The sequence below is a fragment of the Phasianus colchicus genome, chromosome 12 (assembly GCF_987193195.1).
Source record: "Phasianus colchicus chromosome 12, bPhaCol1.hap1.1, whole genome shotgun sequence".
Lineage (NCBI taxonomy): Eukaryota > Metazoa > Chordata > Aves > Galliformes > Phasianidae > Phasianus > Phasianus colchicus.
This window is the reverse complement of record NC_143447.1, coordinates 9,085,945-9,107,066: the sequence shown is the minus strand read 5'-3', so window position 1 is coordinate 9,107,066 and position 21,122 is coordinate 9,085,945. Positions and strand designations below refer to the sequence as shown.

Here is a 21,122-nt window from a genome sequence, read left to right as displayed (position 1 = left end):
CATTTTAGGTTCATCAGCACTGAGAGAGGAAGCGTTGTCTTTTGTCTGTGTCAGTGCTTCAGCAGAGAGCCATCTGCATCTCTGGGATGAGCTTATTTGGTGTATCTAGTACTCGCCTAGACAGGAAGGAGAAATAATGCTTGCACTGATCAGGCAGATGCACTGAGATGTGCTGTGCTGTGGCACCAGAGTTTGAGACAAGCAGTTATTGAGAGAAGAGCAGCACAGCCATAGCTGATCACCTGGTACACAGCAGCACAGACAGGTGAACATTTGGGGTCTGTAAGGCATCCAGAATGCAGACAGCTGCTGACTTACCTGTGAGCCACACAGCAAAAAAAGGAGGATGTTTGGTACAAACGCTGACAGTAGGCAAGGCTGTACTTTTCTGAGATTTTTTAATAAAGCTGGGATCAGTCCTTCTGATTTCACTTGAGAAAAGTCACATGAAAAGCAAAATACCTGCTGGCCTTTCTAAAAACCCAGACTGAATGACTGCAAACCACTGCATTCAGACTGCATGCGATCGGGTTTTTTTTGTTAAATTGTACAGAAGCACCAGCTTGAGATGCAATTATATTAAAACAGAGTTTTCACTGCCTTGGCCCAATTTACTCAAGGAAAACCAGTTTTACTCAGCTAACCCAGAGCAGAATTCAGCCATTACAGTCCAGTCTACACCACCAATGCCTCGCTGCAACACCGTAACACAACCTGATGTCAGCAAGCCCATTAACAGAGCCATATTTAATCTCACCGTATTTCCATAGGTAATTAACAGCAATTCTTCATACGAGGAACTAGAAATGGTGTGAGCAACCTGACATGCTTCAGCACAGAGCCGGCGGGCAGGGTGACATCTGCCAGATGTCCTCCACCAGGGCTGGGGAAGCTGAAAGCAGAACTGGGGCCAACAGGCACAGTGGGGCTGAGATGTGCTCAGAGGGGAACCGCGGCGATTCTGCCTGCACAGGAGAGCCTGAAGGAAGCTCCTGGGCAGCCTCAGCCATATGCCCCAGCACAGCCAGCACCACTGCCTGCCTCAGTCAGCACGGGGAACTCCATAAGATGTGGCTGTGCTGGTGAGAGGAGAGGAATCAAAGTCCTTCCACGCCACAGCTTAGATTTTGCACCATACTTTGCCTTAGAAAAAGGCGTACTCCGCTACTTTTCTCTGCAAGCACTGCTAGCTGACTGTTGGTACATCATTTATGCTGCCCTTGTATTTCCATTACATGACCGTTAGCACAAGGAGATGCACTTTGACATCAAATCTGAACAACTTCTGCCAATACTTCTCATATTCTTCCAAAGGAGACAATGTCCTAAACAATAAAATCATTTTCTGAAATGTTTGCAAATAGCCTTCCTTACATATCTCCAGACAACAAACCAAAACTCTATTTACTTTAAACTCTTATAAATAAGCTCTTATATGATTAGATTGTCAGTCTTCAGCTCTGTTAAAACCAACAAAACAAAAACAGATTCTACTTACTTTAACATACATATATTCTAGACCATCTATTTCCATCTTGTATCTCTTGTGACACAGATTTTCAGCACTTTCCAAGGCAGTTGGTGTTTCTTTTCCAGGCAAAATAGGCTTAACCTCCATGGAAAATATTTCTGTCTCTCTTGTCCTGCTGCACAGTAACTCATAAGGCAACTTGAGAATCTCACTGGTTCCCTGAACAAAACAGCTGAGGTCATCTGCTTTAAAGATATGTATGAATAACCCATGCAGTCTGCAGGGTAACGTGTGACATGCCATGCTGGGGCAATGAATTCCCTCATTGTTAGGCTGACCCATAATATTTTAGTTTCTCTCTCCAGCTCTACAAAGAGTGTCCTCCCATCAGTCAGTGAGCAATTGCAAAATTCTCTCAGCTTGTGATAATCAAACGAAAGAATTCAAAGGTGCTGCAAATAACTGCAGCAAGACTTCATGATTTTTCACAGCCATTTACAAAAGTCCATATGGGGATGCTAATGCCACAAATAAGCATCTCTTCTTCTATATTTAGAACTAGGTTAGAAGCATGCAGTTTGCATCTAACCACACAGCAGAGTTACAGAACTTTACACGGCAAGTCAAAAGTCATATGATCCTTCTGTCTTAACTGCTTACTACAAAGAGAGAATGAGAGCTCTTTAAAGCAGTGCTGCTTTAGCCATTATATTTCATTTTAAAAACAAGACCCTCAGCACACTAACGTGTAAGCAGCCTGGAAGAGTCTGCTCTCAGCCATCCCCGTTGTCTCCTCTGAGCTAAGTGAACTCAGCAAGCCAATTATCCTGTTAATTACTGGTGGCAGGTTTTATTTGAAGTGAATTAACCTGAGAGCTTTATGGACAACCATACCTGAATGATCTTGACTGCCTGTCCTCCAGCTCAGTCCTGATACTGTTTCTCTCAGACCCACCATTGCTGCGGTGACCTCTCACTGATATCTGCTCATCTTCCTTTTATCTCCTTTTCCACCTAACACTTTAAGAAGCTTTACCCCAGCATGGAGTAGCTCCATGCCACTGTTATTCAAAGAATGTCTCTGACAGCACGTGCTATTGTCCTGCACTAATGGGACAAAGAAACCAAATCCATGCCAATAAGGAAAATAGATGTGCAGCACTGGGGAGCTCAGATGACCCACCCTGCTCAGCACTGCGTGTCGGGCTGCTGCCTGCAGCAAGAGGGCAATGCCGAGGAGACCGGCAGCCCCGTTATCTGCCCAAGATGGTGAGGAGCCTGGAACGTGGAAGCTCCCCCTGAAAATACGCTCTTGCTATTAGATGTTAAAACTGGGCTTTAAGTAGGCAGGTTATAACTTAGTGCAACACTGCATACACAGTGTTTAACACCGAGAACTTGACAGGCAAGCATCCCCATCATATGTTTCCCTTTGTTTTATTCCGGGCAGGCAAATGATGGCAGAATTATTTCTCGGCAATAAGAGGAAATAGAAGGTCAAAGCCTTGCAGATGTACAGGCTTGATGTCAAAGCGTAAAATTAAGCAATAGGATTACTCACACCAGTAAAGATAAAGCTTTGTGGAGGATCAGAGTTAAGCAAAGCCAGGGTTAAGCAAAGCCAAAGCATTCTGAGAACATGGAGGAAATGATGCAGTCCCAAGCAAAGGCAAACACAAAGCTCGGCCCTGGCACTGGACTCTGCCCATAAAGTCCCTGGAAGCCTTCCTGCTAGTGTTGGTAAATGAGCCCTTAGCAACCCCATCAGACTCCATCCTGCAGCTCACATGTGAAGCTACGGGGAGGAAGAAGCTCTGTACAAAGAGCCTTTGAGTTCTGCACAGCTTGGGTGCCTTCAGATGTATTCCTACTTACTTGAAAGTTTTGGTACAGATTGAAACCACTCAAATTCTTAGGAGCATTGCCCTCCAAGATAAAAATATACATCTGTGGTGCACCGTGAGTGAGACTACAGTCTATGGCAATGGCTTAAGCAAAAGACCATCAGAAGAGGAAACAGTGAAAGTTGCAGACATGACGGAAATTCCCAAGAAATGCGGGTTGGCTCTGACCCAGACTGTATTTTCTGCAGCAAGAACCACCTATTTCTCAGGGAAAATACAAAGTTCTTCCCTGCTGCAGAGGAGAAGAGCATAAGATAGCGCTGCTTGAGTTCATCACCACCATGACTGACCAGCAGCAGCCTGTCCTCATGCTGCTCCTTGGCTCCAATCCCACCATACAAATGCAGCAGTCAAGCCTGACTGCTACGGCAGTAAACACTGCTGCACTCCAGTGAGCACAGAACTGGACCAGAGATAACCTCCACACGTCCAGCACACAAATCAAACATCCCAATGAGGAGTGCCTGGACGTGTGCTCCCAGACACACACAGGTGTCATGACTCCAGGAACATAAGCTCAAGTCACAAAATCTGAGTTGCATGGAGTCCCATGTGTACACACTGGGTTCTGGTTTCTCTGCACCCTGCAGCCACTGGCCCTGTGCCACTCTGCCCTCAGCAGCTATACTGCCCACAGTTGGGTTTACTGACACTTCTTGCTTTTATCTCTTTAATCCTATTAGGAACAGACCACCAAAATCAGATCCTGTGATATGGGATGATTCTGTGACTTCAACCAATTCAACTCGCTCAGTGAGCAACTTCAATAGCAGAAATGCTTTCTTTAATTCTGCAGAGATTAAATGATGAGTCTGGTAGAAGAGGGAGATGAGCTTTAGTAATGCTGTGGCCTCAGAGCCAAGCAGCTGCCTGCAGACAGCACAGTAAGCAAGGAAGGCACTCTCGCAATGCTGGGAACTGCACAGGTGGGTTTTTGTTCCATGCAGTTCCCTCCGACACTTCCCTATGTCAACCCAACGCTACAAACCCTCAGACGGAACCACTTCTTCACCAGAAGTGGAGGTCAGCTGCTGAGCTCAGCTCACCCATGCCTATGGTCCACAGAGAGACTGGGTGCTGCTTGCTGGAAGGCTCAGAAGTGACACTGCTGCTGTCACCAACACTGGGTGAGCTTACTTGAAAGATGTGGAAAGGGAAAGGAAGGGTTGCAGCAGCAGGGATCAAAGTGGATGAATGAATGAGTTGGTAAATAAATAAATATGTTGAACCCAGCCATACAAAACTGAAACAGAAATATCTTGAGATAGCAAAGCAGTGGGCTGCAGGAAAACAGCATAAAGCAGGAACAACTCAAATCAGGGAAAAAAAGGAATTAAAATGACGCACATTACAATTCCACTTGATTCCCAAAGTTCCAAAACTTCTGAAAACTACCTTACAGAAGGACTACTGATCTGCCATTGAAAGCGTTCAAAGGGAGGACAACACAGCCCAGGGGCACTGCACACACCAAGAATGCCAGGGACACAGCCCATGGAGCACCCGACCCTGCTGGTAACGCCTCCCAGCAAAACCTGTATTCATAGCATTGCTGGGAGCGGCAATGCAAAGCACAGCACAGCTCAGGCCATTACTCACAATTAGCTTTGCCAGCTCTCCATCCAACTTGAATTCACACGTCCCGATTAACTACCAGCAACGCAGAGTAGCGAGGCTGGCTACGTGGTCACTGAGTCTGGACAGACACCCCGAGACAACATTTCAAGAGATGCCAACAAGCCCTTTGCACAGCAATCCCCACTACTGATGTATTTTCCCAGCCACTACCAGTGACACCTGGCACACACACACTGGATGGTGGATAGTGGGCAAGGTCGGGTGGTGGTGGCATGCTGCTCCAAGACACACACAGCACACAGGCAGCAGTGATGTGCTGCAAATGCATTCCCTCCTGCACCCAGCCAAGGCACACCTGCCACCAACACCACATGCTGGGTGTGGTGATGTATTGGAAGCTCTGGTACTTTAAGGAGCTGTCCTGAATGACAATCCCGGCTGCGCCTGCCAGCATAGAAAAGATGTGAAAGTCACTCTTTCTGTGCCTGCATATGGCTCTAAAGAGGACAGGCACAGCCTCATGCGAGAGGGAAGCACAGGAGCAATCCTGCAGTCCTCGGTCATCCAGCACAACCCTACCGGAAGATGAACCCATTTTACTTTTTTGCTCTTCTTACCTCTGCACACTATGACCTTACATCCACCATCTGTGTCACTCAACCCGGGATGAGCTCTATTGCCACTGCTCATGGAGGAACCAAACCTGACAGAGCAGCACCACGGCCCTGCCTGGGGAAGGCAGAAAGGAGGGCTGTGCTCCTGCAGCCGCCCCGCAGCCCGTGCCCTGCCCTGCACAGTGCGGCCCCAGAGCCATTCAGCTGCCCAGGACAGTGAATCCAAGGTCAGTGTTTGACATTAAAGACAAATACTTCTGATTAACTCCTCATGAGAGATTTTAACTGTCATGGTAAGAACCTCCCAGAGATGGAAATCAAGAGTAACTTCCCAAAGTAACTCCTCATAGAGCTGGGCACCACCCTCGGGAACAACCCTGCAGCTTGGGAACAACCCTGCAGCTCCACTGCTCTTTTGACCTGAGTTTTCTTCCCTTTTTGCAAAAAGTTAACAGAGAGAAATGTCCACAAGACACGGAATGGAGATGCCCACAGACACTCAGCGTGACGCAGGGCGTGCACCTCCCGCCCCGGGGATGGGTTGGCAGTGCAGCACAGGTGGCTACGGACCTCGATGGCCTTCAGAGGGCCGCACGTGGACTTCGGCAGCTTCCCGAAAGAGCTGTTGGAGGGTTCCGATGGCGCTCGGGGCGGTGACCCCGCGCTCCCTCCCGCTCGGCCGGCCGCTTTTCCCAGCCGTTCCCAGGTGCGGCTGAGCAATGGAAACAAAGCCCCGGACGGACACGAGCCCAGCCGCAGCCCGCTCTCAGGCCGAGCCGCGGTGCCGGCGCGTCGGGAGGACCCGCGGGGACACGGGCCGCCGCCGACACAGGGCGAGCAGCCCGCGGGGCGCCGAGCCGCCGCCGAACGCCGACCGAAGGCGCAGCGTCATCCCGCAGGCGAGGCTGCACCGAACGCCGCTCCGCGCGGCAAAGCGCGCCCCAGAGCCCCGCCGGCCCCCGCAGCGCCGCACCCCGACGGGCGGCACGCCGGCCGGCACGGCCCCGCGCTCGGCCCCGCACACGCGCGCCGCCGCCCCCCGCAGCGCTCAGCCCGGGTTCGGCCCGCCGGGTCCATCTTAAGGCGAGGCCCGGCCCGGCCCCCCGCCGCTCCCCGCCGCCGCCCTACCTTGGTGTACAGCTCGGAGGCGGCCATGGCGCGGGGCGCGGGGCGCGGTCGCGCTGCGGCGGGCGGGCGGACGGGCGGCGGCGGGAGGATGCTCAGGCGGCGGCGCGGCGCGCCATGTTGCTGCTACCTGGCGGGCTGCGGGGCCCCGCTCTGTGCATTGTGGGAGCGCGGCGGGCGGGCGGCGCTGCCTCCCACCGGCGGGCGGGCGGCGGAGTACGGAGTGCGGAGTGCCCCGGGAGCCGCGCCCGGCCCGGCCCTGCCCGCCCCCGGACCTGGCTGCGCCGAGGGGGCCGGGCGGCCTGTCCCAGCCCGGCGCTACCGCCCGGTGCGTGTCTGCAACGCCCCGCTCGTAGGCACAACGCTGAAGAGCGCCGGGCCCAGAGCGGCGCGCGCAGCTCCGAACTGAGGGGCTGAGAGAAATCGGCGTCTTGAGAAAATGCGGCTCCCGAGTCGGAAGGGAATGCGAGCAGCACCTCCGCTTAATCAGCCCTGAGTGGGTTTCCCACAGCCCACGTTGCTGCGCGGGTCCTTGGGATGGCAGAACTGCAGCTCTCCGATGTGCGCCCTTCGCCTTTGGGAACGCGGCCCAGACGCAGCAGTGCTCTGACCTGTGACCGCCACAGCCCTGCAGAGCCCGGCCTGTCAGCAGCGGCTCTGCATTCCGCCGGGTTCTGGACTGCCCAGCAACCTGCCCTGCCTGTCACAGAGGACAGACAGACCTGATGAACAGATGGAGGCAACTGGCCGTGGGGGGGATGGGGTCCTCCAAGTCACACCTCAAGAAGTGACTGCAGGAATGAAGAGCGAGCCCTGACTCCCAGCAGGGACTCCCAACAACTGCTGTGGTTCAGCTGTACTCACTGTTACTTGAAGGAGAGGACACAGTGAGAGAGCACAAAGGAAAAATAAGGACAAGTAAGATGAAAACATGGTGCCCTACCCGTGTTTTTTGTATTAGGTGCAGCTGTACAATCTTCACAGTTGAACCAAGAACTGGTTCCTGTGAATGGACATGCAGGTGAGGGATGAGCTTGGCCAAGAAGTTTGCACAGCTGCTCTTCGTGTGCACCTGTGGCAAAACAGAAGTCCATACTACAAAGCTATCAGTCTGCTTCCAGACATAACAAAAGAACACACCATCTGGGGCTCCAGGCTGTGGTTGTCCCCCAACTAACAAACTATCCTATGCCTACAGGACAGCACACCTATGTATCCTGCTCCACATCTGATACACAATCCCCTTTTTCAGGACACCACCTATTCTATGATAGACACTCATTTCAGGAGTTTGCCTAGCCTATGATTACTGCATCAGCCTCTCTCAGCTGGAGCTCAGGAGCCAAACATAATTATAAGCACCAGCAGAAAATAAGTGTGAATACAAAATCTGCTATGATTTGACACAATTTGCATAAAACTGTATTTCACACTTGTCATTAAGGACAGGAATTGGGAGCACTGAAAGTTGACAAGAAATAACCTGATTGTAATGTAGATAGATTGATAGCTTCATTGTTACATCAAGAAGCATCTCCTGCATTGTGCATCTAATGGTAAGATTTTAATGATGTCCCCATCTCATCCCTGTTAGGCCTTCCTACTTGGCTGTTGTCACATCATGCCTTACATAAGGAGCAGATTCTCCATTGGACATTCTATGATTATGTGACTCTTTGAAATTCCCATGCAGAAATCTTGCCCCAATTAAGTTGCCTAATCCTACTAGGGAGATTCCTCTGGAACAGCTTGCAGAAATTCTTTCAGAGGCTTAAAACCATCACCTGAGAACTGATCTGATGTTCAGAAGGACCCACAGCTCTCATCTGGCTTTAATTTCAGCCTTAGAGTTCAATTCCAAGAAAGCACTGCACATTTAAAAATGCTCTCAAGGAAGACTCCCACAGATGTTTCTTCCTCAAATCTATTGAGGAAACAACTCTACATATCTTCTTGTACTGGGAATATCAACAGCAGCTATTCTGTACTATTGTCTAGAGATGCTGATACATTACCCAAACATGCCTCTTTTATTGAAAGCAGTATTATTCTCCAATAAAATAAACTAAGCCCAACTGAAATCTGTTTTTTAGACAAAATCAGAAACAAAAAGTACTAGCCCCAGTTTTAAAGCAACTATGTCTGAAATGGGTAGAAGCTTTGTCATTATTTTTTTCACACCAGTGTGAAAAATAGGCTTCAGTGCCTGCTATGTTCAGACATACCTAGACTTGGATCTGTAAGGGGTGTATCACTGCTACTAGAGGAAGAATGATCAAACACCACAGTCAGTCTAACTCCACTTTTAGTCAAAATATATTCATCCTGCTCACATGCTCTACACGATCCCCCAGTCTGTTCTTTCCCCACAGAACGCCCCCAGCCATCACTGCAGTTGTTGGGGTTACTGCAGTTTCACCTTCTGCCTGATGAATGTGGTCACTGTCTGGGAGCACAGTGACTGCACACTAAGCTCCTCCAAGGACGGTTTTGTGCAACAGATTTAATTAGATTTGGGCATAAAACTGTGTTTGCCAGGTTTCTCTTTGCCTGACAACTGAAGTCCCTCCCCATTAGAATTAGGATACTAATGCCTGTGTTCCTTAGCATTGCCTTGGCTCAGCATCTGGATGTTGCTACTCACATTGGACACCTCTGGTTGTTAGAGATGCAGGGTACAGAAGGCGTTAATATGATTTGGTTACCGTGCTAATTGCGTAGATACACCACATGGATCTTGAAATTGCACAAGGACCAGTACCTAAGTCACCGTACGCGACTTTAAAAGTAGTTGGATTTTGCCCAGTATCTTGATTTCTTGGAAACTGCCGGGTTCAGGTTAATGCAGTCTACAGTGATGCAAACCTCCAAATGCCAGCTTAGCTCCCAGAAATCCCCTTCAATCAGTATAAGGGACCAAAACAATCACCTGTTACGGAGTTTTCAAACAATAAGCTTTAATTGCCTTATTAGAAAAATAAGCACTGAAATATATATAAATGTGATTACATTAAAGTAATTCTGTAGTCTAACATACTAGGAAACCAAAACCCAGTCATATTTTTCATGGTACAGAGTAGCAAGATTAAGGGTTTAGAAACTTTCCATAGAGAACAGGGAAGTATGCAGGATCATTTAGGAAACCACAGTAAAGACGAGACAAATCTCCACACTGCAATAAAAACTAAGTAGATCAATTTATTCTGTATACTATACAATGTGTAAGTTTGTAAAGAACAGTTGACATTTTTATCACCTTAACATCTTGACTGGGTGTAGTTATGTCCAACAAAATGTACTCCTGTGGCTTTTATACAAACACTGTCCTACTACGTAAAGAACAATGAGAGGGAAGCCTTTGGTGCTACAAATTTGGGGGTGTATCCGTGAGGTTGGAATTAATTCACTTTTAACTATCTCGAATAAAATGTTGGTGCTATCTGCTATGATAAGCCTAGATGAGTACTAGTCTAATAACGAAACACTGTCTATATTTAAAGGCAAAATATGAAAGGGACTGCCAGTCTACAGCGTGGGCAGGTTTTCTTTGAAAAAGGTCATTATCAAATGGTAAAACTCATATAATACATTATGTACATACATTTGGATAGCTGAGTTATCTTGTTGGAGTAAGCTGAAAGTAAGCATCAATCTGCAGTCACATTTGCTTTACTGTTACATGATTATTGGACTTCCTAAGTTTTAAATGGTGTTTAGAACCAAAACAGCCGTGCCTGCTGTTTGAGGTCAGTCAGATGGAAAGGCTCATTAACCAGTCATCAAACTTGTTAGTATTACAGTACTTCAAATAATCTATTTCTAGCTGAATTTGTAGTAACCTTGAGAACTGCAAGTCATTGAGTGAGCAGCGAAAAGAGTTTGTGTTATCCAACCAGCAGGACAAGCTGATCTGTAGCTAAGTGAGAGGAATGTTTAAATTTAAATGGCTGTTTTTTTAAACCTTCCCAAGCATCAAGAAAGCTCACCTTATGTGAGCTACAGAGTAATGGAACCAGACAATACAAAGCAAGTCACCTTCACTTGTTCAAGAGTATTTCAGGCCCAGTCCTATCATTCAGTTTCGATTTTCGTTCGTACATAAAACAATAAAGAGGGATTTTCACATTAGGATAAACATCTACAGAAAGCACTCTGTTTCAATATATCCAGTTTGCTTGTTAATCTTCCAGCCTAACTTCTTGCTTAAACCCAATCAGCCCATTTCTTCAACCTGTTCTGTGAAAAATCACAAATTCTTTACAATGCCAGTAGAAGGTAAGGAATAAAAGTGCTTTCTCTAATCACAAGCAAAGGGCCACAAAGACTTGATAAGAATCAAGTTAATAATTTCAAAAATTCTCTGGAATGACTCCTCTAAACTGAAGAGTGTACATTATATAGATACTGCTATACTTTACTCATATTCTAATCAAAGCAAGACCAAATTAAGATTATTCATCTCATCTTGATCATTTTCTTATATTTACCATTAGAAAGCATTGCAGAAAATAGGGAGTCCTCTTCCTGACTAGCAGTCATTTATCCTGCAAGACCTTTCTGAATATATCAACACAAAGTGCATCCTTCTGAAAACACGCATCTTCAAGAGTGGTTTCCCTTACAATACCTGCATGGGTACTTTGTTTTTATTGGATTGTTTAACAGAACTGTTTCTTTTAATTCTATTATTTTACACCAATATTTTTAAAGGGTTTCTTACACTCCCAAAGAACACCTGGCTATGATTGCCTTTATTAGAATCAATTACATTACAGATCACTACGCTTTAATATACCCAATTTCACTGAACAAATCATACTCTGCATCAGGCTATCTAACATCAACTGTGTACTCTGGCAATCTAGTACTCACCATCTGTATCATACAAACAATCTATGTTTGTTTCTATCTTCTAAAAATGAAAAATTGATAATTTCTCAATAGGTCACTATATAAATATGTTCCAGTTCTTTTTATTTCCCAAAGCCAATGAGGGGCTGCTGCATTACAGAAAGAAAAAAAGTTAGTTTACTATTGCTACTACTTCAGGAGTTCAAGAAAACAAACAAACAAACAAGAGTTATAGCCTTTCACTTCCAGAAGTCTAAAATAGCCCAAAGACAATTGCATATCAAATCTCAGCAAGCCTAGATTTGGAATTTGCCACAAGGAAATATCTCTAACTGCCTTCCATGTCACCCTACTGAGCATTTCACCTTTAAAAGCTTAAAGAGCTGCTGAACAGAAAGGGCACCTGCCTTTAAATATAATTTTCAGATTTGTATTTGAATGCTGGACATTGTTGCCAAAGTGTACAATTGCAAAAGCATAAGGCTGAGTCAAGTGTAAGTAGAAGTGTTTCACAAATTTCAGGTCTGTCATTTTTACTTTCATAGCAAGAGTCTGGGCTCTTAGTTTCAGGCCAAGACTTGGAAAGGTACAGAATCACTTGTGCTTTGATTGGCACATTATCTGCTTTTTAAAATGTAAAATTAATAGACATTTGCAAAAGGTTGTGCAAAACTATTGTATTTACAAAAATGGCACAAGAGTGAATTCAACAGTCTATGCACATGCACACTTCATTCACATCTTCAACAAAAGTGTGTCCTAAGCTACGGAGCTGAAAAGAATACCAGCTTCAACAGGCAGTTGTCAATAAGCACTAGATTCACAAGAGTTACACCAGAATGGGCAAATATTGCCCAAGTAAAAACTCTATTGTTAAAGCTGAAACAGGTTTAAGGCCGTTCAAGTTCAAGAGCAGAAACAAAATTCAATCAGAGCCCTGTGTTTGTTTTTATACATGCTTTACCATCTAGCAACTTGTGGTCTAAACCTCTATTTTAGACAACAAACCCAAACACAGAAGAAAAACCCAACACAACTGGAGGTTATATTAAATACAAATATGCTGTAATTAAGGTGAAATAACAAAAGCAGAAACATTAAAGTTGTAAAACTTGCGATGTCACTTGCTGGAACCAGTCCTACACTAGGAAATGGGCAATATGTACATTTTCAAGTAGAATACATTGCTTTAACCAAACTTGTCCTTTTTTTTTTTTTTTTTTTAATCAGTGCATTGTTCTTAACTAGTCCAAATACTACACGTTTTACTCTAAACAGTACTCCCTTACAATAGCAGCACATGCTACCGCTACCTGCAAAGCTGTCAGTCTCACGACTTAGTGTAAGAAAGAAAAAGGGGATGTGAGGGTGAGAAATAACTATTAAGGAAAAATAACAGGAATGAGAATTATCATGCAGTTCAGCTGTTCTCGTCAGCCAGCCAGCTTGCTAGCAACAAGAGATGGTTTCCGCTGTGGGAGATCCTGTGGAGTAGGAATATGGTCACCAGTGACTTCTGTCTTGTCAGGAGCAGCAGTAGGCAGTTGCTTATTCTTCATCTTTGCTTTAGCCATGTTGTAATCACCAGAATCAAAGTACTTTTGCTAGAAGACAAAATACATACATGATTAAAAGCCTGAAACGTTATCAGATGCATAAACTGAACTCTGTGGTTATATAGATTCGTTAAAACTTAATAGTTACAAAACAATCTCATTTAGCAAGGTAGCTCTACATCAATCCAAAAAAATCAAGACTTAAGAACACAACTCTAAACATCAATTATGGTGCAAGTTTAGTGACATATGTAGGGCCTTAACCATACACACATGTGAACACTATTCTAATCCTATTTCTCACAGGGCTTTGCTCTACTGCAAATGAAACCTGGGGGTTCGTAAATTACACTGCAGTGAACAAGTTCTGCTAGACAGAATAACCAAACAATATATGAAGGAAAGCTGGAGAACAGTCTCTGCTTTATCATACCAGAAGATCAAAGCACCATGAAACTGCATGCTAACAAGAAAACCTTTTTTTTCTGCATACATTAGAACAGCGAGACTATAATCCCTGAAGTTCCCAAACCAATTATTTAGTTAAGCCAGATCTTCCATGCAATCCTGCTAAAAAGCATTGTGTGAAGGAAATTCTTATCCTTGGCTTCAGGTTTCTCCAGAACAGAAGTATTTGAATTTGCAAAACAGCATGCCTCAGTACTTAAGCTAATTGTTAATAGCATTATCTTTAATATTCTTTGTTACCTGCACTGCACTAAGATGGGACATGGAATTTCATCCAAGGCCCCCATCAAGTCTTTAACTGCTCAGTGTTTGTGGAAATGACTGTATTTTGTCTAATCTTACTATCCGGTCTCCTATTAATGTTCTTATAACTATGATTTGCACAGATTGTCAATTGAGGCCAAAAACCAGATTTGGGACAGAGATTTACTCTAGCAACTGTTGCTTACAATGGATAATCACCTCAGACAGAACACTCCCCATTTAGCTTCACACAGACTCATTCCTCAAAGTCAGCTGAACAAAAGCCATCATGACCTGCACTTCCAGGCAGCACTGCAATTACACTCTTCATTTTTGTATTAGCACACACCAGCTGCAAGACGTCCAGCAGCAGTTGCTGAACGGAAATTATTTCAACACCCAACTTGAAAAGTCTTTACCAAAGATAAGGAGGCACGGTTTGTTTTCAAAGCAAGGCCCCCTGAAGGTGGCTTTAAGTGTTCCCTTTTAGAGCCTGCTAGAACCTCAAAGTCACTGAATTTTTCTTCCATGCAACCAGTGCTCCTGAACCCCGTATTTTACCAGTCTGTCGTCCCATAATTCAGCCCTTTTGACAATATAATCAATTTTGTTGTTGTTGTCTGTTTTTACTGTGCTAGAACACCATGGTACATCTGCAGACTAGGGTTTAGTTATAACGTAACCTGATTTGGAAACAGACTTTCATATTTTGTTCTTCAAGACTGAAGAAATCAACAAAAAAACCTTTTAAACAGGAACTAGGTAATAACAGAGTTGCTCAATCTTCAGATGTGTTAACTGTTCAATTTGTCTGTGTAATAGACAGTTCCAAATAGAATACCTCTATAGGAGCATGGCATCCATTCTTAATATTATTCTGGAAAAAGTTTGCTAATAATGGCATATGCACACAATGTAGAACATTTCTGGACAGCAAAAGCAATGGACAGCATGTCCTAGTTGCCAAATGAAAGAAGAATCTGGGCTACGGTTAGCTATACACGTTTAGAAGAATACCTACAGGAAAAGATACCTTTCCATCTTTCAGAAATTCAAATATCAGCCCATTTCTCTCTTTGTAGTACTCTTGTGTTCTCCCCTGATTTGCTCTGGCTTTTCACAGATGGCCTGTATTACGTCCTCCCTTTCAAACTGATTCTACATATATCCAGGTATCTTTGTGACACAAAAGCTATCTGACAACACACTCACTCTACTCCTAACTTCAGCAATCCAGGTAGTACACTAGGAGCCCTACACTAAGTAAAGGTTTCCTCATTTAAGACACAGAGCATGCTAAACAAAATAACAAAAAATAAAACATAGAAGAAAGGTATTAACAACACATCCCAAATGGAGAACTGAAAAAGGCAGATTAAAAATGAGAACCCACACCTTCACGCCATCTTTCATCATACCAGCAGAATCCCAAATGCTGAGGCCATTAAAACGCCCACTGGCCTCCCAACGCTCCCATTTAGAACTATAGCCTGTAACAAGCTTTGCATGAAGTAGTGCCACAATCAAGATTAGATCTTGCATAATTATCTTGTGTTTTTTTTTTTTAATATCACATTTGCACTGAGTGCCAGCAGTCATCAGAATTCCTTTGTGCCCAATCCTTCTGGATTGGATACTGGTCTGTCTCCCTGAACAATCAGTACAACACACACTTACCTTGCCTCTGGAGTGTCTACACAGGCACTGAACCCACTTGACCTCATTTGGGTTGTCTTTGACCACAGAAGTCATCACCACATCTCCCACCTGCCCACCCCCAGCAGCCATTACCCACACTGCACATGCACTACTTCGTGAGAGAAAGCTCATCCCAGAAACCTGCCAACAGTAACCACTCCCCGGAGATGTTACCAGATAACACAGAATTACATCAGCACTGTACTCCAACAGCTGGTCTGTGAAGGATTTATACTTGGAATCATTGCGTGCACTCAGAGGCCTAGATGAGAGTAAATAACAGCACAACAGCAATGAAAGCACCTTCAGAAATAACAACAGACCAGGATTATTCTAAGAACAGAATTTTAACATGCCTGAAAAGGATTATATCATCACTTCATGAATAATTAAATGAGAAAAGAAACACAGTTGAATAACTAAGAACATAAGAGACACTGGTCAAATGTGGAGCAAAATTGAAACCCAAATTCACTCCTCCTTCTTTTATTCTAACTTTTTGCCTGTGTGTATGTTCAGAATTACACCACCGTTCTCAAGCCACGGATGTCAGCTGGTGGCTGCGAACTCCAAGCTGTCACATGCTAAAAACATGAATACTAACAGTGGCTGTACATCTTGAAAATGCAGGAATGGTAACACGAGGTCGGCACAAAACCAGGATGAGATTCTATCTCACAACGTTTACTGCATTTTCTTTGTGGAAGCCCACCACTGCCATAGTGAGCCAGCTTCTAAGCTAAGTTTTTCTTAAAACGGCAGCTGAGCCATTGGTGTTGTATGCAACTATCCTCTCAGTTTGGCATTTGTTCTGTGAAAACCTTCCCCTGAGCTTTCACAGATAAATTCACAGTGCTTCTACTCATGCAGAGAATCACAGATAGCATAATTTTGGCATTTCTCATCTGTACCCGCGGACAATAAAGAACTCACTCCTTTTTGAAGCCTCTTCCTCAAGAAGTCTGAGCCTCCTGGCTTCTGGCCCAGATGAGGGTATCTTGCTTTCAATTTTGCTTCTTCAGCTTTTTCTGGGCTGATCACCTTATCCTCCATTTCCTGAAACAAAATTAGGAAGACTTTTAAAGAAATATTACGATGAATTATTTATGTAGAATGCTTCTGCAGATAATTTACCAACGCACAGATTTCTGGATATGTATTGGAATCTCTTCAACACATCTCCCTTTCATAAGCAATCAGCTGTTACTAAAAGCAAACTGTTATTCAGTTTTGAAGAAAAAACAAACAAAAAAAACATATACGTTTGTGTTGTTTGTTGGTTTTTTTTTTATTATTATTTTGTCAAAGCAAAGGTTCTATCAGGAACAAATGTGAAAGATGGGTAAGAACCATGAGAATTCTCAATTACCTGCCTCATCATGAGTTTCAACATATTACTCTCACAACAATCTAATTTTTACAACTCTGCTGCAACTGTAAGACATTGATATCCATTGTGAAATAGCATTAAAATAGCTCAAAAATATTTCTGCTACCATATTAATAATAAACATAACTGTCTTTCTCTACGTTGGTCTTCTATGGGAGGCCAATACTGTCATTAGAGAGATAGGTAAATAAAGACATTTCTGCATAGAATACGCATATCTATGAGAACACTGTAAAATACAGATGTTCAGAGAGATGATGTGAATACAATCATGTGGAAAAATTGTAGTTGGTACATCAGCCTTTCATCATTGACCTCTACTTCACAGTTCTTTGCTCTGGTTCATGCAGTAATTGAATGTGAGAAGCACAATTCTTTGTACTCTGTCATTTCAAAAATATCTTCCGTTCAAAATAATGGTTACAGTGCCTTCCAGTATTCAGCCACAATTGTTTTTTGCATGCAAACCATGGCAAGTTCAGGAAAAATGTATATTGATAGTGCTGACTGCTGTACTTTTTGAACAGCAATTATCATCTGAAGTCACAGAAAGATTTTTAGAATGGAAAGAACTGCCGCTGAAACCAGGAGGACCTCACATTCATCTGTGACTAAGGCTTCACATTCACTTTGAGCTGTCAGGCAGCCCCTTCAGACCCCCTTCCATCCACTTTGCATGCTTTGCATTGCATCAGTCAGCACGACCGCACGTATCCAACGTGAGTTGAGGAATGAAGTCATGGGAAAAATAACCATGTACCAATTCTTTTCCCTTCTCGTCAGACTGTTCTTATTTGGGTCAATGTCCCCCTCAGGATCACCAAGCAGCTGCACAAGGACAGGAAGGCAGCTGGGAGCCAACCCATGAGCTTGCCCTGACTAACAACTTCTCCCAGCTCTCTAACAGCATCCTCCCTGTAAGAAACCTTGCAAGCAACGTTTATAACAGACTTAAATACAACGTCCTATCTAGTTGCTCCATTACACCAAGACCCTCTCAGAGACAGCATCTCATAACACAGAGGGAATCTGAATTAACAGTAATATCAAGAAAGGACAGAAATCCCTACAGCAGCTAGAGAGAAACTTCCACAAGGACTGGAACCGATGCTTTTTAGTTGGACAAAAACAGTCAGGCACTACAATGCAAGGTGCAGATAAATAAATAAGCACCTTCCCTGACACAACGCAGAGCTATATACACTGTCTCTCACCACACAATATCACACTAGGGAAGTGCAGTTTCCATGTGTATGACAAGCATTCTTCATCCGCTGTTCTTGTTTTTTTCTAACATGCCAACCCTGACTCTGGACCTTCTCAAAAGCTGTCCTTACAAATAAACACTCCAACATCTGATGCTGAATCACCGGGTACTTGCTGTTGAGCCAACACGCACGGCATTCGAAGGGGCATGTTTTGCCAATACCAACCAAAGGAGATATTTTTAAGAACAGAGGGTCAACAATAAAGAGCTCACACAAATATGTGTTCACAGCACATTAAAGGAGGCATTTACGCAGACTTGCAGGGTTGACAAATCATCACACAGCAGGCAACCAAAACTTCAAATACCGCATTGTGTATCAATGCAGTTAAAAAGGATACAGACTGCAGTCACTTTCTCTTTGTGACCAAGAATAGCTAAGACCCCCTAAAACTATACAGCACGACAAAGGGCAATACAAAGACTGGGATGTCAGACACAACCACCTGACAGCAGGGTCAAAAATATCTAGAACAGTTCTTCGAACAATGTGTAGTCAAGCTCCAGAACTCCTCACCAAAGGATGCAGGAGACACCAAGAACGTAGATGAATTCAGAAAGGCACTGGATGCGTTCAGCTGCAGCTCAGAAGGCCTTTATACCATTGATTGAGGAGATCCGGGGTAGCTTTCAGTGGAAGATCACTGCCTGCTTCTATCTTCATCTATCTTCTGTGGACTACGTGGCACTGAGCTCTCTTGAAGATGCATCATTGTGACACAAAGGCGTTAACCCAAACCCACAAGACCAATGGTACATTAGCAGTGTTTTCCCTTGAGTTATTATAGAAGCAGCAACCAAATGACTGACAACTGATGGAGAAAAATCAAGATGTACCACGCACTTCTTCCTAGTGACAACCACACAAGTTGTAATTTTAGTTCTGTATAGGAATTTCTGCACAGCTAATGAGGTCTGCTCACTTCATTAAAATGAGCTACCAGCACAGCCAGTAGTTATCTAACACAGTTAAAGATGGCTTCTGCATTTAATCTTTATGAAAAACAAGAGGTTTGCTCTCTGCTGGACAGCTGAACCACACTACTAAAAAGAAGCCTTGTCAATCCGTATTATAAATAAAGCTCATCCTCTTTAGTTAAAGACATCAGACAAAAATATAAAGTAGAAAATGAGAAAAACATGACAGCAGTGTAACTGTACAGTTACGGGAAAAACCAGTCTGGAAACAAGAGGTATCATTGCTAACACCTTCCTGAAAAACATGGACTTGTATGGCAAAAACAGCATCAATTAACAAGCACATGTTCACCGCCGTCTGAAGGTTTCTTTGTTGCCGAACTTCCTCCCGCCACTATCCCAAGTTTTCACACAGAGAACAGGAAGCACTGCTCTCATGGAAAGTTTTCAGTTGACATCACCCTTCACTGAGCATATGTGTGAGCCCCCTGCAGCAGGCGAGTTTGTAAGGAAAGTCTCAACCTGCTGCTCCAATGTTCCTTTGGGGATTCATCTTCAATAGGTACAGCAGAACGGGTTGGTCGGACAGGTACTATGGAGCTGAGCATTCACTGCACCAATCCGACATTTTGCTTAGCCAGACAAATGCTGAAGGTGAACGCTGCAATGAAGTTTTATTGGCTTTCATTTGTCTTGAGCGGCTGCCCTGACTACAACTAAACGAGAAGGTCAGCACAGGATGTTATGTGCCCGGCAGACAGCAGCGTTTCAGAGCAGCACTCCAGCACCGCATTTCAGGACTTCAGCCCCAAACTTTGTCGGCAGCATCAGCGCCGGCCCGCTGACATCCCCAGAACACGCTAGAAGGCAGCACAATGAACGCTGCCGCATGTCAGCGCGCTCCTGTTACAGCGCTGCTCCAGCAGTGCCGCACAGCCCGGCCGTCGCTCGGAGCCTCTCCCGCCAGTGCGGCGAGCACCGCGCTGAGGGAACCGGGCCCCGTTCCACCCCAACTCTCGAACCTTCCCTCCCTGCGTGGCTAACGCGCATCGAGAGCGAATTATTAAACAAGAACTTCAGACTGCCGGGACGGACGGCCGTTTTCCCTCCGGAGCCCCTCACAGCGGCACGCCGCGTTTCGTAACTTCTCCGCCAGCAGCGGCCGCGGGGCCGGCAGCCGGCGCTCAGCGCTGCCCAGACGGCACGGACGACTCCGGGAGCCGCCGCCGGCGCCGCAAGGGCGAAGCACAGCTGAGAGCATCTACAGTCGCGGCCGCCGCTCTCTGGAAGCCCTGGCAGCGCGGGCTGCGGGCGGCCATTGTCTGCGAAGCTCCGCCGCCGAGGGCCACGCGCCGGGCCGGGAGCGGGGTTATGGAGGGGCCGCGCAGCGCCGGGCCGGGGCTCCCCGCGGGCCGAGGCCCTCCAGCGCGGGCGGGAGCGCCTCGTGCCGCCCGGCGCGCAGCGCGGGGCCCGGCGCGGTGGTGCCGCTCCGCCGCGGGCGCCGAGAGAGAGCAGCGGGGACGGACCGCCCGCCCGCCCGCCCGCCCGCCCGCTCCCAGGCTCGGGCCCCCTCCCCCCGGGCTCCCGGCGCTGCCCTCTCAGCCGCTCCCCGGCGCCTCCGCTCCGCCTCGGCGAGGCGCGGATGGAGGCAGGGAAGCGCCCCGTGCGGGCCCGTTCCCCCCTGGCGGGCCGCCACCACCCACCTTCTGCTCCTCGGCCGAGGCGGGCTCGGGGCTCTCAGCAGACATGGCGCCGCGGCAGCAGCACGGCGGGCGGGGCGCCGCTCCTCCGCGCAGCGCAGCGCAGCACAGCGCTCCTCCGCCTCCGCACAAGATGGCGGCGGCTCGCAGGACGGCGCGCCGGCGGGACCACACTTCCTCCGCGCTCAGCCTCCCGTTGCGCGGAGCCACGCGCCCAACGCCTCTCGGGGGCAACTTCCGGTGTTGGCCCCGCCCTCCGTTACGTCACGCCGACTTCCGGGCCTCGCCGGGCTACCGGAAGCGCTGCGGGGTTCTGCTCGGAGCCGCGCTCGTTCGGTG

The 21,122-nt window shown here is 46.2% G+C and overlaps 2 protein-coding genes across 10 annotated transcripts in view; both read right to left on the bottom strand.

Moving 5' to 3' along the window:
* Positions 1 to 6,927, bottom strand: part of MYO5A (myosin VA) — a 95,700-nt gene extending 88,773 nt beyond the window's left edge. For 3 of the 9 annotated variants that reach the window (XM_090148848.1, XM_090148852.1, XM_090148853.1), the window contains exon 1: positions 1,499 to 1,895. In XM_090148848.1, coding sequence (XP_090004974.1) covers positions 1,499 to 1,813 — 315 coding nt within the window. In that variant the 5' untranslated portion in view covers positions 1,814 to 1,895. Of the gene's footprint in view, positions 1 to 1,498; positions 1,897 to 6,695 lie in introns of those variants that run through there. The other 6 variants (XM_090148850.1, XM_090148851.1, XM_090148854.1 and 3 more) reach the window with 4 other exon arrangements.
* Positions 6,928 to 9,865: 2,938 nt separating this feature from the next.
* Positions 9,866 to 21,026, bottom strand: ARPP19 (cAMP regulated phosphoprotein 19). The gene is made up of 3 exons (XM_031616553.2): positions 20,787 to 21,026; positions 16,442 to 16,564; positions 9,866 to 13,147 (listed from the first exon to the last, which is right to left on the bottom strand). Exons 1-3 carry the CDS (start codon positions 20,829 to 20,831, stop codon positions 12,977 to 12,979), a joined length of 339 nt encoding a protein of 112 aa, XP_031472413.1. The 5' UTR covers positions 20,832 to 21,026; the 3' UTR covers positions 9,866 to 12,976.
* Positions 21,027 to 21,122: the final 96 nt, after the last annotated feature.

Bases quoted from the DNA above. Each gene is read 5' to 3' on its own strand.
- ARPP19 (XM_031616553.2), bottom strand. From the start codon at position 20,831: ATGTCTGCTGAGAGCCCCGAGCCCGCCTCGGCCGAGGAGCAGAAG. The intron at 16,565-20,786 runs GTGGGTGGTGGC...ATTTTGTTTCAG, and splicing joins CCTCGGCCGAGGAGCAGAAG to GAAATGGAGGATAAGGTGAT. The intron at 13,148-16,441 runs GTGAGTTCTTTA...TTTGTCTTCTAG, and splicing joins GGAAGAGGCTTCAAAAAGGA to CAAAAGTACTTTGATTCTGG.